We start from the raw sequence: 24,998 nt of genomic DNA, 5'->3' as shown, positions 1-24,998 counted from the left end.
CTTGTCTTCCTCTGCTGGAGGAGAAGGAGCTGACCTGGAGGGCATGTTCCATTTGGAACACTGGGAGATCAGGACAGCCTATTCTTCCTAGGAGTTCAGCATGAGAAGGTGCTGTGCAGGTTTAGAGAATTCAGACTACAATATTGTTTGAATTATACAGGGGAACAGCAGCCCACCACACAATTCTTAGAGTACTATTTAGGGAAGGCTTCACTTCAGTGTATACAAAGAGCACTACTTATCCTGGTCATTAGAGTGTTGGGTCAGGACAAAATATCAATTGGATAGTTATTTCCTTATTGAACTGAAATTTATTATTTCACAAGATTTTTTTTAATGTATATTAATTCTTTACACAGTTTGCAAAGAAGAGGGTAATAGGTTAGTAGATTGAATACTGATCTTGTAGTCAGACGTTCAAGTTCTAAGTCTAGCATTTATGACTTGTGTAAACTGCAAACATTCCAACTCCTTTGATCTCTTTTTTCTCTTCTATTAAACAAGGATAATGATAATTGAAGACTTACTGCTGTTACAAGGTTGTTGTGAGGAATGATCTTAAAATAGGTAAGCTGTTATTTGTATGTTATTCATAATTTTCCATGTATTTGTTTTTTTTTAAGCTGCTCCATCACATCCTTATGGAATAACATTGCTCAACTGTGATGGCCAATCAATGACTCTTGGTTGGAAGGTGCCAAAATTCAGTGGAGGATCACCAATCCTTGGATATTATATAGACAAACGGGAAGCACATCATCATAATTGGCATGAAGTCAATTCTTCTCCAATCAAAGAAAGGATCTTTACAGTTTGTATCTCTTTAATTTTTCCCTTCTGTCAGTCTGAAAAAACATTTTTGTCTTTCTTGTTTTTGTCAGTCATTTAATGGCAGATATTTCAGAATACAGTGAAATTAATGTGACACATAGGTGCAGTTAAGTCACAAACCCCCAATTTGTGGAATTATGGAACCAAATGATAATACTTTAACATTGTAAGAGATCATCTTGTTTTGAGGAAATTGAGACCCAGAGATTCCATACAATAAATTAGTACCAGAATCAATGATGAAAGTTAAGCCAATATTCTTTTTACTATACCAGGCAGGCTATTCCATGGCTCGGATCCTACAGGTCATTGACATTTTCCTAAGCCTTTCCTGTTGTAATATAGACTCCAAGAGAATCATTTGGCATCAAAATCTTTCTCCCTTGTTTTTGTAAATTGTCTATCCTGAGTATCCTCATAGAAAGTACCACTTGATTAATTTTTTAAATCACAGAATTAGGAATCATGGATTGGAGAACTGAAAGGTAAGGAGGCAGTAATAGAAAGGGTTGCCTCAATTTGGAATAAGAACTTATGTCTGAGTTGTGGCTCTGTTCTTTTTTACTTGTTTGACTTTGAGTAAGACTTTTAGTATTTCTAGTTCTGGCTGATAGTTTCTTTTTCTATAATCTGAAAGGTATAGACTGTGTTATGTCTAAAGTCCCTTTCAGTTCAAAATCTCAAAATCCTGAATGTGACTTGACTCAGGTTGTTTTGTAAGTTTGTGATGTACCTGGGATTACAATTCATGTCTTCTTATTTCCAACTCTTTCTTCTTTGATGTATATAGTCAAAAAGACTATTATTTTGTATGTTCTATCAATACTTTCCCTAAATTGGAAGCCTACCTCATCAGTAAGAGTAGGCAAATAAGCACTGTTTTCCATTGACTTGTTATACAATCTAAAATCCCATTTGCTTTTTTCTAAATTCTTCTCAAAATAGGTGGAGAACTTGACAGAACAGGCATTTTATGAATTCAAAATTGCTGCCACCAATCTGGCAGGCATAGGACAATCATCTGATCCCAGTGAACACTTTAAGTGTGAAGCTTGGACAATGCCAGAACCTGGTAAGAGATTTCTGTTACTTATGGGATTTCTGAGTATGGATATTGTCTTCAAAGTCTGTGAAGTCCACATAAACATAAACAGTTCCTCAAAGATACTAGCACTGTATCTTGATGCTTATTAATTCTATGAGCTTAGTTTTACAGATTTTTTTTTTCAGCATCAAAATAATCAAACCTGATTTCCAGTGCTAAAAGTACTTATTAATGGAAGAAATTTTAAAGTCTATTATCTTCATTTTTGAGATTAAAAAATTGAGGTCAACAGGAGTTAAATGATTATTCCAAGGCAGTACATGTAGTAAGTGGCAGAGTTAAGTTTTGGATATTAGGATTTAGATGTGAAAAGGACCTTACTGACTTCTAGTTCAACTTACTCATTTTTCATATGAGCAAAGAAAAGCCCAGGCCAGCGACAGGATTTGCCTTGTTATAAATCTAGTACATGATAGCTCTGAGGTTTTAAATATCAACTGTCTGATTCTATCTTCAGTTTTCTTTTTTATTACAATATATTTTCTCTTTCAAAATTCATAGCTTCATGAGTGTGAATATTTTGTCCACCAATGTTTAAATAGATGGATTTCCTAAGTTTCTGTGGTCAGAGTAATTTATTAGTAATTTCTCTCCCCTTTCCCCTTTCTGGTAATGAATTTGTCACAATTCACTACTGGACTCGACCTGGGGCCTTTTCATCTTATTATGATGTGCCAGAAATTGTACTTTATTGGCATAGCTTAATTGAACCTAAGAGTCACTTTTATTCCATGATGAGTTATAGAAAGGGGACTTAGAAGAAGTTCTTTGTGAAATACATTATTTATTAGAAGATTTAATGAATTTTTAAAAAATATATAAGAATTTTAAAGTTGGGGAGGTGAAATAAGATACAGGTAAGATTTCTAGAGAGAATTGTATTTAAATCCTATCTCACATACTTATTGACCATATGAGTCTGGACAATTCTCTTAGCCTCTATTGGCCCCAGTTCTCTTATATGTAAAGTTGAAATAATAAAACTTGTACTCCTCTCACAGGTTTATAAGAAATCGGCTTTGTAAAAAAAAATAAAATTATTTTAAATTTTCCTTTGCTACTGTTACAACTTAGATATACTGCTAATTCAAAATAATCGATTAAAAATTAAATTAACTGATGAGGGATGAGACATTTTGAATGGAAGAATCCTATAGTGCTATGTATTTTTTTTTCCTTAGCATAACTTAAACAAGACTAAATATGATCGTGTTTAGCTTTGACAGTATTGACTAAAGGTCTGAGTGTTGAACATTCCATATATATTCAAATTCTTATTCTTATGCCTCATTATAGCATGTAGGTGATTGGGTTTTCCAGAACTATAACAGTGCTGGCTGAGTTCTAGCAGATCTTGTCATGCTAAAGAGGCTTTAAGCACAGATATAGAGTAAAACTGAGCTTACTTCCTAAGAAGCTAAGCACAGAGACCTTGCTAAGTATAGAAAGGATGATTATTAACAAATTGCTATTAGGTGATAAATTTTTTGCATGTAGAAACCAAACAAACAAAACCTCAAAATGTCTACCATCAATTTGTGGTCTATTTCTACTTTTAAAGGGGATGGTGTTAGAGTGATGGTTAATATGATATATGAATTTGATAGAGGATGATTGTACTGTAAAAACATGAGAAAATAGATGATTGTAAAAAGAAGTGGAAAGACATGGATGAAATGATTAAAGTGAAATAAACAGAACTAGCAGAACAATTTACACCATAGTGTCAATATTATGAAAATGAACAATTTTAGGGAATTTTAGAAGCTGATGAAGAATGAAGTGAGCAGAACTAGAAAAACAGTTCACACAGTAACAGGAGTAATATAAAACAATTTTTAAAGTTTTAAGAATGACCAATGCAATGATTATTCATGATTCCAAAGGACCAGTAATGAAATTTAATATTCAACAGAGAAGTAACAGTTCTAAAATATGGAATGGTATATAATCATGTATACAGTCATTTAGGGCATTCATCTGCTTGTCTATTCATGTTTTTTACAAGGAATTTTCTTTTCTTTTTTCCAAAGGGATAAGGGAGGGAGAAAAATAGTTTTCTGTTTATTAAAAAAGAGTAAAGAGTTGTGCATATGAGGTACTACAGAATTGGAATGTTGTATATACTTTCAAATAAAGTAATTGTATTATTAATTATACTTATTCGCTTTACTTGGTTACAAGAGAGCTTGTATGGAGTGGGGGATAATATGTAAAATTTTGTAATGTATAAGCAAAGAACATTAATAAAACTTAAAAAAATTTAAATGTAACAGAAGGTACCAAGTATTCCAAAGTATTAACATTGTCTATAAATATTACTCTAGATAAATTTGAGATCTTTATTCAATTAATAAGAATATTGTTGGAAGAAAAAATTTGATAATCTCATGTTAAACAAAACTAGAAGACAAAAAGAAACTGGAACTAAATAGTGCAGAGGTTCTCCTCAAAGAAGCTCAAAAAGTAGTAGAGAAAGTTGGCCAAATTGTCTGCTCAGAGACAACAAGAAACATAATTTTTTTAAACACTTGATTATTTTATCATTTGACAATTAGAAATAAAAGTATTAAGTGGAGGAATCCTATGAAGAAACTGGTAAAGTCCTTCAAATCAAGTCATGTATTCTTTGAGAAAAGAACTGCATTTTGAACAGAGTGATAGATTTGGAATCAGGAAGACCCATCTAGTTCAAATTCTGCTTTTGACACTTATCAATGGACTCTAGGTGATTTCATTGTCTGTAAAAAAAAAAAAAGGACAACAATATCTGATATGCCTACATCATAGTGTCATGAAACTCAAAAGGACTGATTCATGTAAAGAGATTTGAAAACTCTAAAATGTTTTGTTAAAGTCAGTTAATATAATCTGATACTTGGAATCATCAGTGTAAGAGTGGGTAAAAAGATAAGTGGTAAAAAGTCTAGTATAAGTATATTCTGCATTTGAAAAAATAAAAGAAGTCTAAAAGTGTGAGGAAAAGTGGGCAGTATTCTGGAAGAAATCACATTTAGAGCATAGTATACTACCCAGTTAGGTAAGCTTCAACAAAAATACTGAAATTGCTCTAAAAGGATATATGATAAACAAATAGAATCACATATATTTATATAGGGGAAGAGTTCACAACTAAACAAGAAATAGAGAGGGTTATACAAGATAAAATGGATAATTTTGATTATGTGACATTAAAAAGTATTTCACAGACAAATTCAATGTAATAACCATTTGAAGGGAAACATATAATTGGGAAGAAATTATTTGCAAAAATTTTCTTTGATACAACTTTTAAATCTAATATAAAGAAAGAACTGGGTTAAAATTTATATAATGGAAAGTCATTTCCTAAAAGATAAATGATCAAATGATATGAAAAGGAAGAAATATGAAATATTAATAATTATATGAAAAATGCTCTAAATGACTAAACGTCTGAGAAATGAAAATTAAAGAAAATTTGACATTCTACAAAAATAAGAAAATTATAAATGCTTGAGAGGTTGCAGGGAAACAGGAATTGTAGTGTACTCTTAGTGAATTTAATCATGGGTATTCTACAAGCATCTCTCTTGGGTCCTCTTTTCTTCTTCCTTTATACTATTTCACTTGGTGATCTCATTAGCTCCTATAGTTTTAATTATCATCTCTTTGCTAAAGATTCTCAGATGTATTTGTTAAACCCTAACCTCTTTCCCAACCTGCACTCCCATGCCTCCAATCGCCTATTAGACATATCAAACTAGATATCCTGTAGACACCTTAAACTTGATGCATCCAAAACTGAACTCATTGCATTTCCTTATTACTGTTCAGGGTATCATAATTCTTTATCACCCAAGTTCTAATTCTAGTTCAAGAAGAGTGGCTGTCTATCTCAAACATACTCTAAGGAAATCTTTGTTGGCGCTGACACACTCTGCAAAGCATTGAACAATCTTTTCACAATCTAAGGAAAAAGATGGTGTTAAAAAAATGGAAAAATAAGATGCTGGATTACTGACACAAAAGAAAAGAAAGAGAACAATTGACTTGTATATTTATCTATCTTCTCATCTTTTCCAGATTTTTATAATGCATGTTTATTTTGATAAGAACATGAAAAGCAGAAAGTTTTATTCAACAGTTCACAGCTTTACAATATGACAACTAACTGAAAAATGCAGAAAATAATAGATTTTATTTTATTTATTTCTTGAGTGAATTAAAAAAAGAAAGATTATTTTGTAGGAAAAATCATAGCATTGAAGGATCTTTTCTCAAAGGGATCTTTCATGCATATGTTAAGATTATACAAAATATCTAGCTAAATGTAACTATAGAGAAAACTGATTAATGACCTTTTGAATATTGTTGAATGAGGCAAAAATAGAGATATATAATCAATTAAAGTTTGCAGGAGAGCAGCTGGGTAGCACAATGACTACAGTGATGCTCCTGGAATGAAGACTCATCTTCCTAATTTCAAAAGTAGTATCAGAAATATACTAGCTATGACCCTGGGCAAGTCTCTTAACTCTGTTTGTTTCAGTTTCATCTAAAAAAGGAGTTGGAGAAGGAAATCACAAACCACTCTGGTAATTTAGTAAAGAAAACCCCAAATCGAGTCACTGAGAGATTAGACACTAGTAAAATGATTGAACAACAAGAACAACTAAATATTGTCATGGAGGGTGACTAGAGCAATGTCCAAATAGAAACAGTATTTCCTACGCATGGCAAAGTCTTTCAGACTCTTATTTATAGATATTGTGCTTTTTTCATTAAACCAAAGGATATTTTGGGACCTATTCAGTGAAATCCATGGATATTGTAAAGAAAAGACTTTAAAATTTTCCATGCAGGAAATCAAAAAGCAAAATGTATGAAAATGTATTTATCATCCAGATATAACCAGTAGTTGGGTATGTTCAATCTATTTAATAAATGTATCAGCATATATTTCTATCTAGACAATGAGTTGGTTCCAGAATTGAATACAGAAAAAAGCATTTTTTTACATTTTGACAAGTTTGTAACATTTTAATATTTCCAAAATATGCCTCATTGTAAAGACCCATTTATTAAAATGCAAATGTTCTCCAAATTATAGCTTGCAGTTATAAGTATTAGAAATCCACAAACTGAGAAATTAAAATTACTACTGATCCAAAGAAAATTTGATGCAACAATAATGAATCATATTTCCTGTTTTGATATATGTATAAGAAGAGTGGCATGATTAGGGGAAATATACAGTTGGAAAAATACATTGCAATAACAAGAATTACGAGGTAAAGAGGTAGGATGCTATGCTGGTGCCTGGAGAATATAAAGTAACCAAGAAAGACTTGCAAAATTCTGGACAATTAGATGGTACAGGAAGTAGAGTGCCAGACCTAGAGTTTAGATTTAAGAACAAATTCAGCCTTAGATACTTAGTAACTACGTGACCCTGGGCATATTATTTAACCTTTGTTTGCCTCTGTTTCCTCCTCTGTAAAAGGAGGAATCATACCTTTTTTCCTTCACCTGTAGGATTGTTTTAAGGATAGAATGAGAATATTTGTAAAGTGTTTTGCAAATTTTAAAGTGCTTTGTAAATGCTATTATTATTATTATTATTATTATTATTATTATTAAATACTACCAGATGTGAAAAAAAAAAGATTAGATACATCAGAGTCCATAAGTCATTGATATAATCAATTCATGTAAAAAAGTCAGTTAAAGTAATTTTGTATTGGATTGCTTTACTGGATGGAAATATCATTTTTTTCTGAGCTAGAAAATCTGATTTATAATCTCACTGACTAAAATTTTAGATGAGTCATTTTATCTCTTCTATTCCCAGTGATTAAATGAGTGGGTTGGAATAAATAATCTTTAAAATAAGTGGCTGCTACTATGATTGCTGAGCTTGGAGTCAGGAACACTTGAGTTCAAATCCTGTCTTAAACACTTGCTAGTTATTTATGTCTTATGCAAGTATGTGTCTTGTGCAAGTCACTTGATTACTCTTTTCCTCAATTTCTTTTTCTATTAAGTAGGGATAATAATTGCATTTACCTCTCAAGACACCATAAAGAACAAATGAACTAATATATTTAAAGTGCTAAAGTTGTTATTATGTAAGTGGTTAAGTCTCCAAGTCAAGTTAATATTGAACTGGTTAATATACTAAGTAGTTCCATGTTTAAGGATGTATGATTTTATTGACACTGCTTCCATTCAAGTCATACTTTCAGCTTCTTTACTTCTTAATTAATGATCTTCACTTATTGCCATGGTCAAAAACTTCATTACCTACTCACCCTCTTTGAACTTCAAGGAACTGGTAATCAAATGACAGATATATTATATCCCTGGAGTTATACTCCAAAGTTTTTCAGCTTATAGGATCCATTAAAGCATGTACACTATTTGAATAGCCCTTGAGAATACCACACTGAGATACTGGAATTCTTATTCTAATTTAGAAAACAAATAGAAGAGAGTTTTAAAAAACTATCAGTTCTAGGCTAGCTTTCAGTCCTATGGACTGATTACATTACTCTCACTTTGTAGTTACCTGATTTAGTGAAATTAATTTTTGTCTCATTAAAAATCTAATGAAAGAGCTATACAAGTTTAAGCCTCTTTGAAAGTTGTCTTAGAAATATCAACTCAAAAAGCAAAATGTGATTTAATTTAAATGAGGAGTAAGAGAGAGAGGAGTAAGAGGACCAAACATTTAAGAAGGCATTACCAATACACAGCATATGTTCTTTGGGATCGACATAATGTTAAAAAATAATTAGAAGAAGAACTTGGAATATTAGGTAGACTCCCTACAGAGAATTTTTGAGACTATATAAAATAGTCATGTTAGATGAATGAGGATAGAGGGAATACTCACATCACTGAGGTGATAAATTTACCAAAATATAAGAGAATAAGGAAGAATTCTACACTTCTCTGCATGGATATATACCAGACTTGACTTGTCATATACATTTGTCATGATTTTGATGTTAGGGCATCAACCAATAAGAATTTTAATGTATCTATGGAAAAAGGGAAAGGTCTGACACAGGTGACCAAATTCTTTGAATGATTTTTCAGTGAGATGGAAATATTTCCTGATGGGTAGGAAACAGCGCACATTTTTTTCTCCACATATTTCCTGAATGAGATACTTACATGAAATTTTTTGTGAACAACATGAAATAATGAATTATTTCCAGGGAAATCAACTTTCCCCTCAATAACAATTAGACAATTATAAGCTAGATTTCCCTTATACCCCTCTCAGGAGATAGATTCTCACAGATATCAGTGCATACACTTGCTCTAGAACTTCAGGGGATTCAAGATGTCATCAGAGTTGGCTATCCCTGTGATAATGAAAAATACAAAATTTCTATACTTTACCTTGATTGTTTCTTATTGTTGTCTTTTAATAATATTCCATACCAATTCTACTCAACCTGCTGGGATCCATCCTCCTGTTCTTTTAATATTTCACAAATACTATTGTAGCACTTGGTCTATTCTTCTAAAATCACTATTTGCATTACTAGACTACTTAATACTTTTTTCTTTTCATATTGTCCAAACAATTTTATAGAAATTTATAAAATTTAAAAAATCAATATAGTGTTGATTAGAGGGAGGGACAGCTACACATACAAAGCTTTTAGTAAATGAATAATAGCTTGATGGATATGATTTATCCCTCTAAAACTCTCATTTTGATTTTCTTTTTTGAATGATTTCATTCATTTTTATAACTGATTATTTCAGGCCCTGCCTATGACTTGACATTCTGTGAAGTCAGGGATACATCTCTTGTTATGCTATGGAAAGAACCTGTGTACAGTGGAAACAGTCCTATTACAGGGTATTTTGTGGATTATAAAGAAGAAGGTTCTGAAGAATGGATTACTGTCAATGAATCTACAACTAAAAATCGTTACTTAAAGGTATTTATTAGTGAGCCCTGAAATTTTATTTTATATCTGACAAATAAATTAGGTCCTAGTCCCAAAAATAAAATTGTTGAAAGAATTATTTCTGATGAGTTATTCCTGTCCAAGAGATGAATTATTTCCCTTTAGGCAAGTTAAGAACTACTGAATATTTCTTTTAAAATCCAAAACTTGTACATCCACATGTTACAAACATATGGCTTTTCATAATGATTTTTGAAATTGTGATATTCTCCCTCACTTCAATCTGTGACTTTACTTGATATGAGTTGTATATTTATGTAGATAAACTCAAGGATATGTATATATACACATATATGTATATTTGCATATAAACTTTGTAGATCATGTTTCATTGCTATACAATGGAAGTTTATTAAATGAATGAATGGATCAATGAATGAATGAAAGGAAGAATAGGTGAGTGCATAGATGGATGGATGAATAGATGAGTGGCTGTGTAAATGAGCATAATTACATGAATAGCTGGATGGATAGATGTTTTAGTGGATTGATAGATAAATTAATAGAAGCTATGATAAATGCATGGATGAATACAAATATATATATATTGATATCTTTATATCTATATCTAAATCTAAATCTATCTATCTATCCATTCTGTCTAATTCCAGGAAGTAGGAGCACAAGCAGAAGTAGATGCAGAAACAGGAGTAAATTGATTATGTTTAACTATAGCAGGTTAAGTTTTTATGTTAAATCTTCAATTTCTGCTTTTCTTCAGATTTCACATAATTTCTTTAAGATGTAAGATTCATTATTCAGAGTTCATGTGTTTTTGTTTAGAGACAATCTTATTTTAAAACTTTTTTTCTATGCTTTGATTCAGACATACTTTTACTAACTGTTCATACTTATAGAAAAGGTAAATTACTTTTTTACTTAAATATATAGATAACACATATGTTGTATTATTTTCAAGGTCACTGATCTTCATCAGGGTAAGACCTATGTCTTCCAAGTTAGAGCAGTAAATGCAAGTGGTGTTGGAAAACCCTCTGACACCTCTGAAGCCGTGCTTGTAGAAGCTAGACCAGGTATGAATTTAAATATTTACATACTGTTGAACTGTTCGAATTCTTTTAAAAATATTGTTTTGTGAAGGAATTCACTTTTTTTCCTTTTTATTGTAATATAATTAATTTATTTAATATTTCCTTCAGTTCCATTCAAAACAATTTTTTATATTTGTTTCTAAAACTTTTGAGTTCCAGATTCTCTCTCTTATCTCCACCCCAACCCCCATTAAGAAACCACATGTGAAGTTATGCAAAATATTTCCAAAAAAGTTATGTTATGAAAGAAAACATAGATCTATCCTCAAAAAACAACCTTCAAGAAAAATGAAGTAAAAAAGGAAATAGATTTATTTATGTAGTCTTGATTTTCTGAATTGAAATCTATGCTGAGGGAGCAACTAATTTGTGCAGTGAATAGAACACCAGCACTGAAGTCAGGAGGACTTGAGTTCAAATGTGACCTCAGACATTTAACACTTTCTAGCTGTGTGACCCTGGACAAGTCACTTAATCACAATTGCCTCAGGAGGGAAAATAGCTATACTGAGGTAAATGCAATCCTTAATGCAGAAATGTTGATAGCTTTAGTTACTTCAAAGAAAAAATAATGAGCAGTGTTTTAGGATGAACACTTTTTATGTGTGTTTGTGTATATATGTATTATAGGCAGCTAGGTCATACAGTGGATAGAACACTGGACTTGGATTCAGGAAGACTCATTTTTATGAGTTCAAATCCAGCCTCAGACACATATTAGCTGTGTAACCCTGGGCAAGTCACTTAACCCTGTTTTTCTTAGTTTTGTCATCTGAAAAATGAGCTAGAGAAGGAAATGCAAACCATTCACTATCTTCATCAAGAAAACCCCAAAATGGAATCATGGAAAATTGATCATGACCAAATGATCCAATAACAATAACAATAATTTGTAAACATTATGCTAAACAAGACAACCCATGTATCCCTGGAGTTTTTTCTTCCAAAAAGTGGAAAAACCATATAAATGAGTTCTTGTCTGCAAGTCAGATGGAAAGCCCTAGTGTTCCTTACATTGCAATGGCAAAGCATATGGTAATACATGGTTTTTAATAGCATTTTTACTAATAGACCCATACTTGTTTTTCTTTTGATAGGACTTTGGTAGCAAAATCTTGTTTGCTGTTGTAAAATTCATCTTTGAAAGCAACTCTAGCATTTGTGTAGCAAAGGTTTTTACTCTCCAGTTATATTAGTTGTTGTAATGATCTTCCTACTCATACTTTACTTAAGTCTGACATCTAACAGCTCTTTAATACAGTAATCACATAATAATTTGCTTTTGTAGTCTGTCATTTTCTTATCTTCCCCTCCAAACTGAAATTCTTGAGAGTAGTCTACATTGACAATACTTTAAAATCTTTCAGCAGTATAGAGACATCAGACCTTAGCAGCTAGCTTGCAGGAATGATTAGCTAAAATAGGAAGCTATCTGATGTCATGCTGAATAAGCTCCTCTCACACAGTGGTCTCCTAAGTGCTGCTTTCTTTATGTTTTGCCCTTGAAGAGAGTGACAAATACCCCTAGCTTATCTCAGGGTATTTTTTATGACTCATACTGCAGGTGGGATTTTTGGTATTTGCCCCAGGTATCAAAAGTCTTAAGTATTTCTTAAGAGAAACCATGTCTAAGGTAAATTTTGTGTCTTCCCCAAAATCTTTCATGATGCATTATTGTATTTAACAAATGTTTGTTGGATGAATGTTTGAAGGAATCTATCAGAGCAATTCTATTCAGATGTTAAATTAAAAATTCAGATTCAATATAAAATTAGAACACAGTAAAACACCACCACCATAGTTTTAAAGACTATCTTTAAGAAGCTTGAAGAGTATTTTTGTTTTGCAGGAACTAAAGAAATAAGTGCAGGTGTAGATGAAGATGGTAACATCTATCTAAGTTTTGATTGTCCAGAGGTTACAGATGCATCTCATTTCACTTGGTGTAAATCTTACGAAGAGATTGCTGATCCAGAGAAGTTTAATATACAGACTGAAGGAGATCAGTAAGTCCTGAAAATGTATTTTGTTTTTAAATATATAAAAAAAATGTTTTAACAATAATATACATTACTATTTTTTTTTTCCTTTTTAGCTCCAAACTCTATTTTAAAAATCCAGAAAAATCAGACATTGGGACCTATTCTGTTTCAGTTAGTGATACTGATGGCATTTCATCTAGTTTTGTAATGGATGAAAAAGGTAAGTGATATGGTATATATGTGAGTCTTTTTAGTGTTAAAGTTATAGCATTGCCAAAGATTGGCTTTGGAAAAAGAGAAATACATGAAGTTTAGAAGAAAAGAAATTAAAAAAAAAAAGGTTTCTTCAAATAGCTGGCTTTGAAATTAGCATTTTGCAAAATCTGAGTTACACATAGGCCAGCTAGGTAGTACGATGGAGAGAGCACTTGGCTTGGAATCAGGAAGACTTGAATTCAAATATGGCCTCAAATACTTGCTGTGTGACTCTGAGCAAGTTGCTTTAACTATTTCCTTCAGTTTCTTTCACCATTTTAAAGTGAATAGTACCTACCTTCCAGGATTATTATGAGAATCAAATTTAGTAATATTTGTAAAGTGCTTAGTACAGTTTATGGCACTTAATTCAGTGCTTAATAAATGTTTCCTTTCTTGCTCACTAAATTTTCTTTTGATGTGACTTAAATTGATGGATAAAAGTCAAAGTCCTAAATTTAAACTAGAATTATATTAGTGTTTGTTCAGATTGTGACAAATCAACTTAAAAGGCATAATTTTCAACACCAAAAATAGCCTGATAATGTTAATATTTTACTACTTTTATTATATACTCAGAGAGGTTGCATAGCATAGCAAAATGGCTAGTAAGACTGCCCTTGCAGTTAAGAGGATGTGAGATGAAGTCTTTTCCTAATACAAACAAGTTATGTGAAGGTGAATAAATCCCTCAATCTCAGATCTAGAAACTACCTTTCTCCCTAGACCATCTCACCTTTCCTGTCCTCTCTCCCAGTCATTTAGTCATAAAACAAAAGAGCAGAATGGTCCTTAGAGATCATCTGGTCATCTAGTCTAATTGCTTCACTTTATAGTTCAGGACACTGAGAAATTAGATAGTTTTCTTCCATTAATAGTATGGTTTATAGTATATTCTAATTTTTTAAAAAAATGTATCACAATGATAAATGTTATTTGTGAGAAGCATTCTGATGGAATAGAGCTTGCTTCAGACTTCTAGTCAGAAAACCTAGACTGAAGTAAATAGATCATTTAAGGTTTGCATATTAACATTTAGGTGGCTTAGTGAATAGAGAATAGGAGTCAGAAGGATTCATTTCCCTGAGTTAAAATCTGGCCTTAGACACTTAGTATCTATATGGCCCTGGGCAAGTCACTTACCCATGTATGCCTCAGTTTCCTCATCTGTAAAATGAGTTAGAGAAAGAAACAGAAAACTGCTTTAAGTTTTGGCTTAGAAAAACTCAAGTGGGGTCATGAAGAGTCAGATATGACTGAAAAAAAAAAACTGATTAACAACAAAAAAATTGTCTATACTGATGCAGGCTAAATTCCCTCCATGTTTTAGCAGACAATCTTCACAAATTTGCCACGTGACCATCCACCTAATGATAAATGCAGTATTTCTTAAAAACTTTCTCAGAGCTTTCTCCAGACTTTCTCAAAGCCATTAAAAAAAAAACTGGATGTGCCAGTTTATTACTTCTTGAGAAGTCGTGATCCTCATCCATGTCAGGAGTGTCAGGATTAACATCTCAATCTTCCACTCTAAGTCTTATGCTCTTTCCATAATACCATATATATTTGATATCTTCAATGGCTTTGTTTTTATCTCATATTTATTAAATATTCTGCTTTGTCCTAACATACTGTATTAGTTACACTATGTAGTGATTGAGAAAGTAGGAGAGTGAGTTTTCTGCCAGCTTGAGGTTGCGGATGGTGAAAATTCCACTTTAAACTATTTGCTAACTTTACACTTCTAATATAGTTTAGAAAAAATTTTCTTTCTCTCTACAAGTAGAATTTTGCTGATATGAATTATCTGTTGCATTTCAGTCAGACTTTTAAGTTATCATTTCAATGATTTCTCTTAGATTCCTTGAAAATGTCTGAGTTCATTGGACAAAATCAATTAAAAACTCAAACTTTTTCTTAATTTCAGAGCTTGAACGCCTGATGGCACTCAGCAATGAAATAAAGAATCCCAGTAAGTAAGCCTATAAACTGCAAATCTAATATACAGTCATAAATGGAATAAGATCATGTGTATTACAGTGGGAAAATCTCTAAGGAACAACTCTGGGAAACCAATGGCCTCATTTTTATTGTCCTTGCTCACTAGCTTATAATCTATTCATTTAAAACAAATATTAGCTTATACTGTAGCTTGTAGGAATATTTGTCATTCAAGGAGTCTTTTGAAATCTGGGTTTAGTATGGGCCATGCTTAATCCTGGTGGGATGTCTATCAAATGAAATCCTTTTTGTATTAAATATATATAGAAAACTAGATTGTGTTCACACACATAAGTCACGCAGCATGAGGCTTTAAAAGCAACAACAGGCTAAACTATAGTTTGATTTTTTTTTCTAGTTTTCATAATCCAATTCAATACTCCAGGGTTTTGCATTCTCCAAAAATTTAATAACCAGAATTGATATTTTCCTACAAAATGCAGCTATTCTTTCTCACAAGGATTCATGCATTATTGACTTGTGATTTCTTTTCTTCCGGTAGCAATTCCTTTGAAATCAGAACTAGCTTATGAGATTTTTGATAAGGGCCAGGTTCGTTTCTGGCTCCAGGCTGAGCACTTATCACCGGATGCCAGCTACAGATTCATTATTAATGACAGAGAAGTTTCTGACAGCGAGGTAAGGTCACATATGGGCATTTTGGGGTTTTGGTCAGGGCTAGGATTCACAGTGGTAAGGCAGTTGTTTATGTCAGTGAATAATTATTGAGATACCAGATTTGGAGGTGGTAGAGGTTGGTAAAATGAATTAAACCTTCTCATAAGAGTGTGGGTTCAGTTTAGATAAAAAATAACAAAAATTATAATTTGATTATATCATGAATTGTAAAGCGTTTGAAAATTATTTGAACTTCTCAATATTCCATTTATGCAGGTATCCCAGTTTTATGTATTACAAAACTAGAACTCAGAGAAATCAATTGACTTAAGTGGCAAACCTGAGATTCAAACTCAGATCTAACTTTTTTCTACAACACAGAATCTCCAAAATTTTGGAGTTGATAGGGAACTCAGAAGTCAGCTAATTCAATTAACATCTGAATACAAATTCCTTCTACTACTCTAAAAATAGGTGTTTTACCTGATGACTACCAGTGAAGTGGAACCTCATCTACCTCCTGAGTCATTCTGTTAGCCTCTTTGATAAGTCTAATTGTTGAGTTTCTCTTCCCCTGCCTTTTCTTTAAGTCAAAATTTGCTTCTTTGCATGTACCAGTCCTTGCTCCTAGTTGTGTTCTCTAGGGCCAAGAATAGGAAGGATGATACTTTCCCTTCATGTCAGTACTCTAGAATTTTAAATACAACTGCTATAAGTCTACCTCACCCTAACTTCCCACCCTTAAAACTCTTTCCCAAGCTAAACATTGCCAATTCCTTCAACTTATCTATATAGGATAAGGTCTTAAGGTTACTTCTTACCATATGGTGAGGTGATACTTTTAAGCTTATGTCCTTTCTACAGTAAATTGAGTGACATGCTTGAGATGTAGTCTGACCAGAAACTTTGCATAATACTGCATCCTAAAACTGGGTTAATTCCTCTGTGTGTAATAGCATGATATATTGTTTATTAATACTAATCTTGCCATCCCAGGAGCACCTCTTCAATGTTTTTTTAAACAACCTTTCAGAAATAAAAAATACTTTAAAAGCTTGATCTATTTAAGTTTGAAAATACCAAGTGATGTTTTATAATCTCTATAGGGAAAAAATTCAGATTGAATTTGGTTTTGTGAAAGGATACATATTTTTTGGTGAAAAATTAATTTTCCTTAAATGTCTTTGTCTGTCCTTGATAATGGTATCAATTCTGCCCGATTAGCTTATCATTACTGTTGACTTCCTTGCAACAGAATCTTTCTTATAGGAGGGACATTGTAGATATTGGTTCCTATAAATTCCTTTATTATTTAGGTTTCCTATTACAGATAGAGGATTTATGTTGAAATGATGAGAAGGAATGCTAAAAGTACACCTTTTCTTTTCCTGCTAGACAAGGCTTTAATTTTTGCTGTAATTCAGTCTTTAATTTTTAAGTTGAAAAATAATATTGCTACATGTAGCCTAATAAAAAGATACCTGTCATCTTTGGATAATAGCTAGCATTTTATGGAGTGCTTCAAGATTTGCAAAACAATTTTATATGTTGTATCATTTGAGCCTCACAACAAGTCTGTAAAATAGATGTTATTATTAGCCTCATTTAATAGATAAAGAAAATAAGCCTGAAGGGGCCACCCAGCTAGTAGGTAGCTACTATTAATATATGACTTTTAAGTTTGCAAAAAACTTTATATATATATAAAATCTTGTTTAATTCCCACAGCAACATTTTACAGGTTCTCACAGCAAGAAAATTCATGTCTTTCTGAATCCAATTTCAACATTGTATACCACTCGTCTTTAAATAGGATAGAATCATAGAGTGGCAAGGGGCATCAGAAATCAAAGAATCACAGAATGTAAGAATTAGAAGCAATCTTTAATATAAACCTAATCAAACCTACATATACTAGAAAGAATGCCTTCTTTAACATATATTTAAAAGGATGTTATCTAGTCTGTATCTGAAAAATTTCAGGAAAGAGAAAATTAACTCTCAAAGCAGCCTATTATATTTTTGAAAACATTAATTTTTAGGAAATTTTTTTTCTGAAATCAATTCTTGATTAATCTCTTTGCATCTTCCAGCCATTGTCCAACATTTTCCCCTACTCCTTCAAACATTGGAAAATAGCTATCATGGCTTCTTTGATTTTCCTTCTTTTTAGGCTAATCACTCTCAATTTCTGTAACCAATCCTGATATGATACAGACTTAAGACTCTTTACCACTTCTTGATTTTTTTCAAGCTTATAAACATCCTTCTTAAACTATGGCTCTAGAACTAAAAAGTATGGATACAAAAAAAATAACCTTCACAAGAATAAGAGGCATGGATAGACAATAATTTATCTGAAAATTATATTCAATATGAGGATTGAGGAAGGCAGAGTACAGTGAGATTATAACCTTTCTATTCCTGAAAAAGATGTCTCTTTTAGAGTACCTGAAGATTACATTAACCTTTTTGGATGATCTTGCTAATTTGTATTAAGCTTGCAGTGAGCCAAGGTCCCTAGGTTCTTTTCAATCAAATTTCTGTCTACTATGCTTTATTAGTATCTGTGAAACTGATTTTTTTTTTTTTGCTTCCAACTCTAAGATTTACAATTTTATCTATGGAATTTCATTTTATTATATTCAATCTAATGCTTATCTAGTTCACATCTATCTATCTTCTTTATCAGAATAGTACAAGAGAGTTGATCAAATATTCTGCTAAAATCTAAACAAATTGTATCTATAGCATTCCCCTCAGTTTTCACTTTAGTAAGCCTGTAAAAAGAAATACTATGAAATATCCTATTCTTGATGAAACTATGCAGGCTTTCTGAAATTATTGCTACTATATTTTCAGCAAATATCTTTTTTATGATCTATTCTAAAAAATTCCCAGGGATCCTCTTCCTATAGTTTTTAGATTGTTTTCTTCTCTTTTTTGAAAAGAAAGACATTTGTTCTTTTTCAATATGGTAGCTTTTCTAATTTCCATAATAATTTAGATATCACACATAGTGATTCATCAGCCACATATCAACATTCTTTTAGTACCTGAAGATTCAGTTCATCTCAGTAAAGTGATTTAAATTCATAAACAGCAACCAGATTTTTTTTTACTATATTTTTACTTAACTTGGGTATGATCTTGTTAATTGTGCTTATTCTCTCATTTCTAGCTCAAAAGTTGTTCTCCATTAGCAAAGATTTTTAAAAAATCAAAATCAAAATTGAATGTATCTTTCTTCTATTGTCAATTATCTATCATCTATCTATCTACCTATCTAATCTATTCTATATAATCTACCCCAAGTTAAGATTATAACTCTTCTTTAAATCTTTCTTTCTTTCTTTTTTTTCAACACATCTTTTTCTTTTAATAGATAGGATACTTTGATTCTACAAAGATAACTGGCTATCCAGGATCACACAATTGGCAGATCTAGGATTGAACTTTAAGTCTTTTGACTCTAAATCCAGCGGTCTTAAAGTCATTAATATGGAGTCAAGTTTTAGAGATCACATAATGCATCTTATCATATTACAGATGAGAAACTGAGTCCAGAATAGGTTAAATGAACAATGACAGCTAGCAATTTTCTGAGGAAGGTTTTAACTAGGTCTTTGAGTCTAACATTCTATTCATCATCATACCCTGTTATCCTTACCGTCATTCCATATTCTTGCCATATAGAACTAAATGGAACATATTTCATTTCTGGTTGAAGCACAGTTGGATTACTAGGACCTTTCTTCATGGTTTAGACTGTGAAGTAGAACTGGTTCTAATACAGAACTCTTGAAAAAATGGAAATTTTATGATTTCCCTTATTTAGCAAGTTCCCAAACAATGGAATCAGAATTGTTTAGGTTCAAGTCTGTCTCATAAAAACTGTGGGATTCTCTGGAAGTCATCTAAATCTTAGTTTTCCAGGAAACTCTCTAAAATGATTAAGATTCAGAGAAGATACTGCTGTATTTAGATGGAGGGAATTTCCTCATTGGGTGCTCTCTATATTGACAAAATTATAGGTCCATTTTAAGAAAAAAAAGGTAAGGCCCTTTCATGAATGGAAATCTTATATTTAAAGTCTAGTTAATGCTCCCAAAGGAAACACATTTCTTTGTAGAAGAGCTGTGTCCCTGAGGAAGTGAGGGCTTTCTAGGTCACCTTTGGTTTCTTTCTATTATTTAGAAGTATAATACTAACTAATAATGAAAAAAAAAGTCTTGTAAATGGAGTAAAAGATTCTTAGTTGAAATTCTTGTTTTACCACCTATTTTATTTTTTAAAATTATTATGCAATACTATATTTAACTAAGTGCCTTTGTAAGTTTTACTCTCTCTGGGCCTCAGTTACCTTATTTGTAAAATAATTGAGTTGGACTAAATCATTTCTGAATTTCATCCTAGCTCTAAACCCTATGAAACTTAACCTAATTTAATATTATTTACATAATACTATTTGATTAACATTTTCCCTATCTGCCCTTAAAACTGATGTCACAGCTACACAGCTAATTTTCCAAAGTGCAGTTGTCCTATTTCACTTTTTTAATTAGTAACCCACAGGTGACTTTTACATTTGAAGATTGATGCTATTTTGTGAAAGTCACATAAAAGCTCGTATTTATGGCACCCATAAAACCATTGAACTTTATCTTGCTGCATATTGGCAATAGAGAGCAGCCTAATTATTTTCTAAAACTGAATCAGACACTGCAGTGTAGTTGCTGAATACATTTCAATAGACTATTGTGCTGTTGAAAATTTTGTTTGATTCTTGTTGCCAGTTAGAGTTATATATTTTTCTTTCTTGAACCTAAATGGAATAAGGTACTATGGTTGCTTTCTTAAGGATGCTTGAAATAGGCTTAATAGAATATAAATAGGAATAATTCAGTTTCTAAGTTTTGAAAATTTTACCCCTGTTGTTCAAAATCCCAAATTGTAAAGGCCCAAAAGAGTCAAGAACTGGGGAAAGACATTAAAGTAAACAATCATTACTTTTCTCATATCCCATCCTTTTCCTGGCTTTCTCTGCATCTTGATAAACAAAGTTCATTTCCGGAGCTGAGTCATCTAATTGTCTCTCTTGATAACTATCTCATTTTTCATACTCCCTCTTAAATATTCACGACATCAACCTTCCCATCACCTGCACATCTTTGAACCTTGCTCCTATTTTCTAGTTATCCCAATCTCCTTTTCATTTTTCTGAGATAGAAAAAGCTAAGTAATCTCACACAAATACATAATGTGTGAATTGCATTCATATTTGATAATAAGGTAATTTAAGTTTGAAGAATGGTTTTCCAGCTTTACAGGAAATCAAACCTCAAAAGGACTTCATATTATTAAAAAAAAATCCCCAAACAGAAATTTATATTTGATTAAGCTCCACATAGTAATTAGTCTCAAACAATACTCTTTGGACCATAATACCTGGGATCAGAAGAACCTTGTTTATCCAACTGGAGGGCAGTCTCTGCTCTGTAATCAGTCATCAAACATTCTTTAAATGTGAGCTTGAGGCAGAGATTTCTACTCCTAGTTAGAGATACTTTCCATTCCCTCAGAATAATTTTGTTTTATTTGCCTCTATTTGTATGTGTACTTGTGGTATCGCTCATAGAAAATAAGGTCTTTGAGTGAAAGAGGAGTCTTTGTAATTAAGAAGCCTGGAACAATACATTGTGCAGCTAATAAAAGCTAACATTCATATACAGTCTTAAGGTTTGCAAAATGCTCTTTATGTTTTCTATTTTGAGCCTCAAAACCAAGGAGATACTATTATTATACCCACTTTACAGATAAGGAAACTGAGTTTGAAAAGAATGACTTGCCCAGAGTCACAGAACTAATAAATATCTGAGGCAGAATTTAAATTCAGATTTTTCTTACTCTTTTTCTTACAATCTATCCATAATATCACTTAGTTGCATCTTGTGGTAGGCATTTAATAAATGTTTGTGAATTCAACTGAATAGACTGGTATTTCTAAGTGTTAGAGATCAGAGAAAAGAGGAAACAATAGAGCTTTAAAGAATGGAGGGAATGAAAAAAGGATGGTTTTGTAGTCAAGGAGAAGCTGTGTGAAGACATAAATAGGAATAATCATAATATAAGCTAAGCTTAAATACAGTTTAATGTGACAGGGGAATATTGGGACATAAGATTGGACAGAAAAAAATTACACTATGGTTTTAAGAGTAAGTCAGAGAAGTTTAGATTTGTTCAGGGGTTGAGGGGGACATAGAAGAATTCAATTCAAGATTGCCATTATGAAAATACTGACATTTTACCAGTATCATTACTGAATTGACATTGAAATGAAAGTATAAATATGTAAAAATGTGCTTTGCTGACTATTGTTGTAGCAGAGAAGTCAGACAGAATTCATGATCCAAACTGCCCTCTTTCAGAAAATAACCAGTTTAACAAATTGTGTGTTCTACATAACATCCCCTTTCCATTTTCACAAATAAAATATTCTCTTAAGATATTCTTTTCAAGCATTTGGATCTGACAGCTTTGAATGAAAATTTGTATTTCTTGTTTACTATTGGAGTAGCCAAAATATTTTGTAAGGCTAAGTCCAGTCTTTTATAACAGCCTATTAGGTTCAATAGATTATGCTACTTTTTGATGTAAAAGTGTGTGTGTGTGTGTGTGTGTGTGTGTGTGTATCTATATATGCATAGATATATAGTTACATTGTGCAATTCTACATTTTTTCTTCTGCTTTTAGACTCACAGAATTAAGTGTGATAAATCAACTGGCATCATTGAGATGGTAATGGATCGATTTACTATTGAAAATGAAGGCACCTACACTGTGCAGATCCATGATGGAAAAGCCAAAAATCAATCTTCATTAGTTCTTATTGGAGATGGTATGACACATCCAATATTAACACATGGCCATAAAAGGCACTTTAGAACAAATATACTTAAATAGCTAAATGACTAAATTTTTTACATCTTTTCATCCCTCTGCTGAATTTTTAGCATTTAAGGCTGTCCTGGAAGAGGCTGAATTCCAAAGAAAAGAATTTCTCAGGAAACAAGGTAAATAGTTCAAGTGAGTGTTCCCTAAAAGACCCAAATTAATTTGAGTGTCCTATTCAAGGTAAGACCTATATAATGCAACGTAATTCTAAATAAAAACCATGTAAGTGATTTGATTTTCTTAATAAGAATTGCATGTTTTTAGAGGACCATACTTACTCTTAGCAAGGAGAGGATTAAATGGCTTCACATTATAGAGTCCTAGTCCTCAAATTTGGTATTCATTTTTACTATTTCTTTTCTTTCACCTCTCCCACCTAATTAAAGTTATATCTTTCTGTCTTTGATCCATCTCTTACTTTAATCGACCACTGCCACCACCCTTATCCAGACTTAAGCCACCTCAAAAGTTTCCTAACTGGTCTCTTTAATTACAACTTCTCTTCCTTTTTGCTACCCTAAATATTACTACTAGATTAATTTCTCTAAAAAGGATTATTCTGGTAATTTCCTTTCTTCAGAAATTTACAAAATAAAGTACCAGCTAATCAGACTATGTTTTAAAGCCCTCTCCAATGTGTTTCGTTTTTATCTTTGTATTTTTGAAGCCTAACACAGTACCTAGCATATAGTATATATATCAAGCACTTATTAAACATTTACTATATACAGAGCACTGTGCTCTGGATAAGAAAACAGAATTCAGCCCCTGGATGAGGGTTGGAAACATAAATTTTAGCTAAAACACAATCCCTACCTAATTGGGTTTGCAATTTATGACAGAGGAGGAGCTGGGGGGAAAATTAATATAATGTTACTTATTATAAAAAGAACCATTTAAAGGAAAATAGAGAGCATCAGGAAAGCTCCAGCAGAGGTGACTTTTGAAAGATGACTTTGGACATTAAAAATGGGTAGAAATACCAAAGAGGAAGGGAGGAAAATATTTCCAATTAAGGGAACAGAGGAAAGAAAAAGAAGACATTCTTTTATGTTGCTCTTCAATATAAAATGTCTACTCCTTTTTGCTTTCTGAATTCATGTTTGTTCCTTTGTGAAAAGATTGGCTTTGTTATGGAGAAGGAAACCCTCACTCCTCCTTATCTATCCACTTAAATTCTATGTATTCCTTAAAGTCTTCTTTCAGCCCTACATTTTCTATGTATCATTATGGCCTTAGCATTCTAGTTCTCTGTTGTCACTTCCTTTTTTGAACTTCTATGCCACATTTTGCTCTTCTACCTATGGATTTATGGAAATTTATACTACATTACATTGTTAGTTCATGATTCTTCAATATGCCTGATGCCTTCCCAATGGGATATAAGTTCCCTTCCTCTGGGCAGGGACCATATGCATTTGTGAATTTTTCTGTTTTTTTTTTTTTCTTTTTGGAAGCTTATCTTATGTTTCATATAAACCTTCCATAATACTGAATATAGTGCTGACCACATAAGAGTCCCTAAGCACTGAATTGGGTGTTCAGTAGTTACTTTGAATAAAATAAGATTCTACAACAAGGCTGATATTATAGCCACTTCCAGGAAAATGTTATTTTGCAGATAGGTTGGCTTACCTTCAAACATCCAGATGTTACCTGAACAAGTTTACTGTACTTATTAGAAAATACTTCTGAGGTTTGACAAAATCACAGAATTTCAGAGTGGGAAGCAAGCATAAGAAATTTCATTAGATGATTTTAAAAAGCAATGAAAGTCATTTTTATTGGACAGAAATTTGCTTATTTTATTTAGTTCAAGTCAGTCATAATTTTACATTTATATTGCAATCCTCTTTTTTTTCAGAAGTCAAAAAATATATGTGGATAATATTGTTTAATCTTATTTGACCCAGATGATGATTTTTATCAAAATTTCCTTTCGATGCAGATCAAAAGTCAAGGGTTTTAATTTTCAAAAGATATACATGGATAATTTTTCAGCATTAACCCTTGCAAAACCTTGTGTTCCGATTTTCCCCCTTTGCCCCCACTTCCTTCAAGTAGATAGTAAGTAATCCAATATATGTTAAACAATGTAAACATATATCTTAAATATATGCATACATATTTATACAATTATTTTGCTGCACAAGAAAAATCAAATCAAAAAAGAAAATAAATGAGAAAGAAAGTAACATATAAGCAAATAATAACAAAGAGTGAAAA

At 32.0% G+C, this 24,998-nt stretch overlaps 1 protein-coding gene across 1 annotated transcript in view; it reads left to right on the top strand.

Annotated features, from left to right (window-relative positions):
* The window catches only part of MYOM2 (myomesin 2), a 150,995-nt gene that overhangs the window by 92,381 nt on the left and 33,616 nt on the right, over positions 1 to 24,998 (top strand). The window contains exons 18-27 of the mRNA XM_051975997.1: positions 624 to 811; positions 1,777 to 1,903; positions 9,701 to 9,879; positions 10,829 to 10,943; positions 12,811 to 12,967; positions 13,057 to 13,163; positions 15,126 to 15,170; positions 15,702 to 15,838; positions 22,572 to 22,716; positions 22,832 to 22,891. Of these exons, the coding sequence (XP_051831957.1) occupies positions 624 to 811; positions 1,777 to 1,903; positions 9,701 to 9,879; positions 10,829 to 10,943; positions 12,811 to 12,967; positions 13,057 to 13,163; positions 15,126 to 15,170; positions 15,702 to 15,838; positions 22,572 to 22,716; positions 22,832 to 22,891 (1,260 nt within the window). The remainder of the gene's footprint in view (positions 1 to 623; positions 812 to 1,776; positions 1,904 to 9,700; positions 9,880 to 10,828; positions 10,944 to 12,810; positions 12,968 to 13,056; positions 13,164 to 15,125; positions 15,171 to 15,701; positions 15,839 to 22,571; positions 22,717 to 22,831; positions 22,892 to 24,998) is intronic.

The sequence above is a fragment of the Antechinus flavipes genome, chromosome 2, assembly GCF_016432865.1.
Source record: "Antechinus flavipes isolate AdamAnt ecotype Samford, QLD, Australia chromosome 2, AdamAnt_v2, whole genome shotgun sequence".
In the NCBI taxonomy this organism is placed as follows: domain Eukaryota; kingdom Metazoa; phylum Chordata; class Mammalia; order Dasyuromorphia; family Dasyuridae; genus Antechinus; species Antechinus flavipes.
This window is presented reverse-complemented; position numbering and strand designations above follow the sequence as displayed.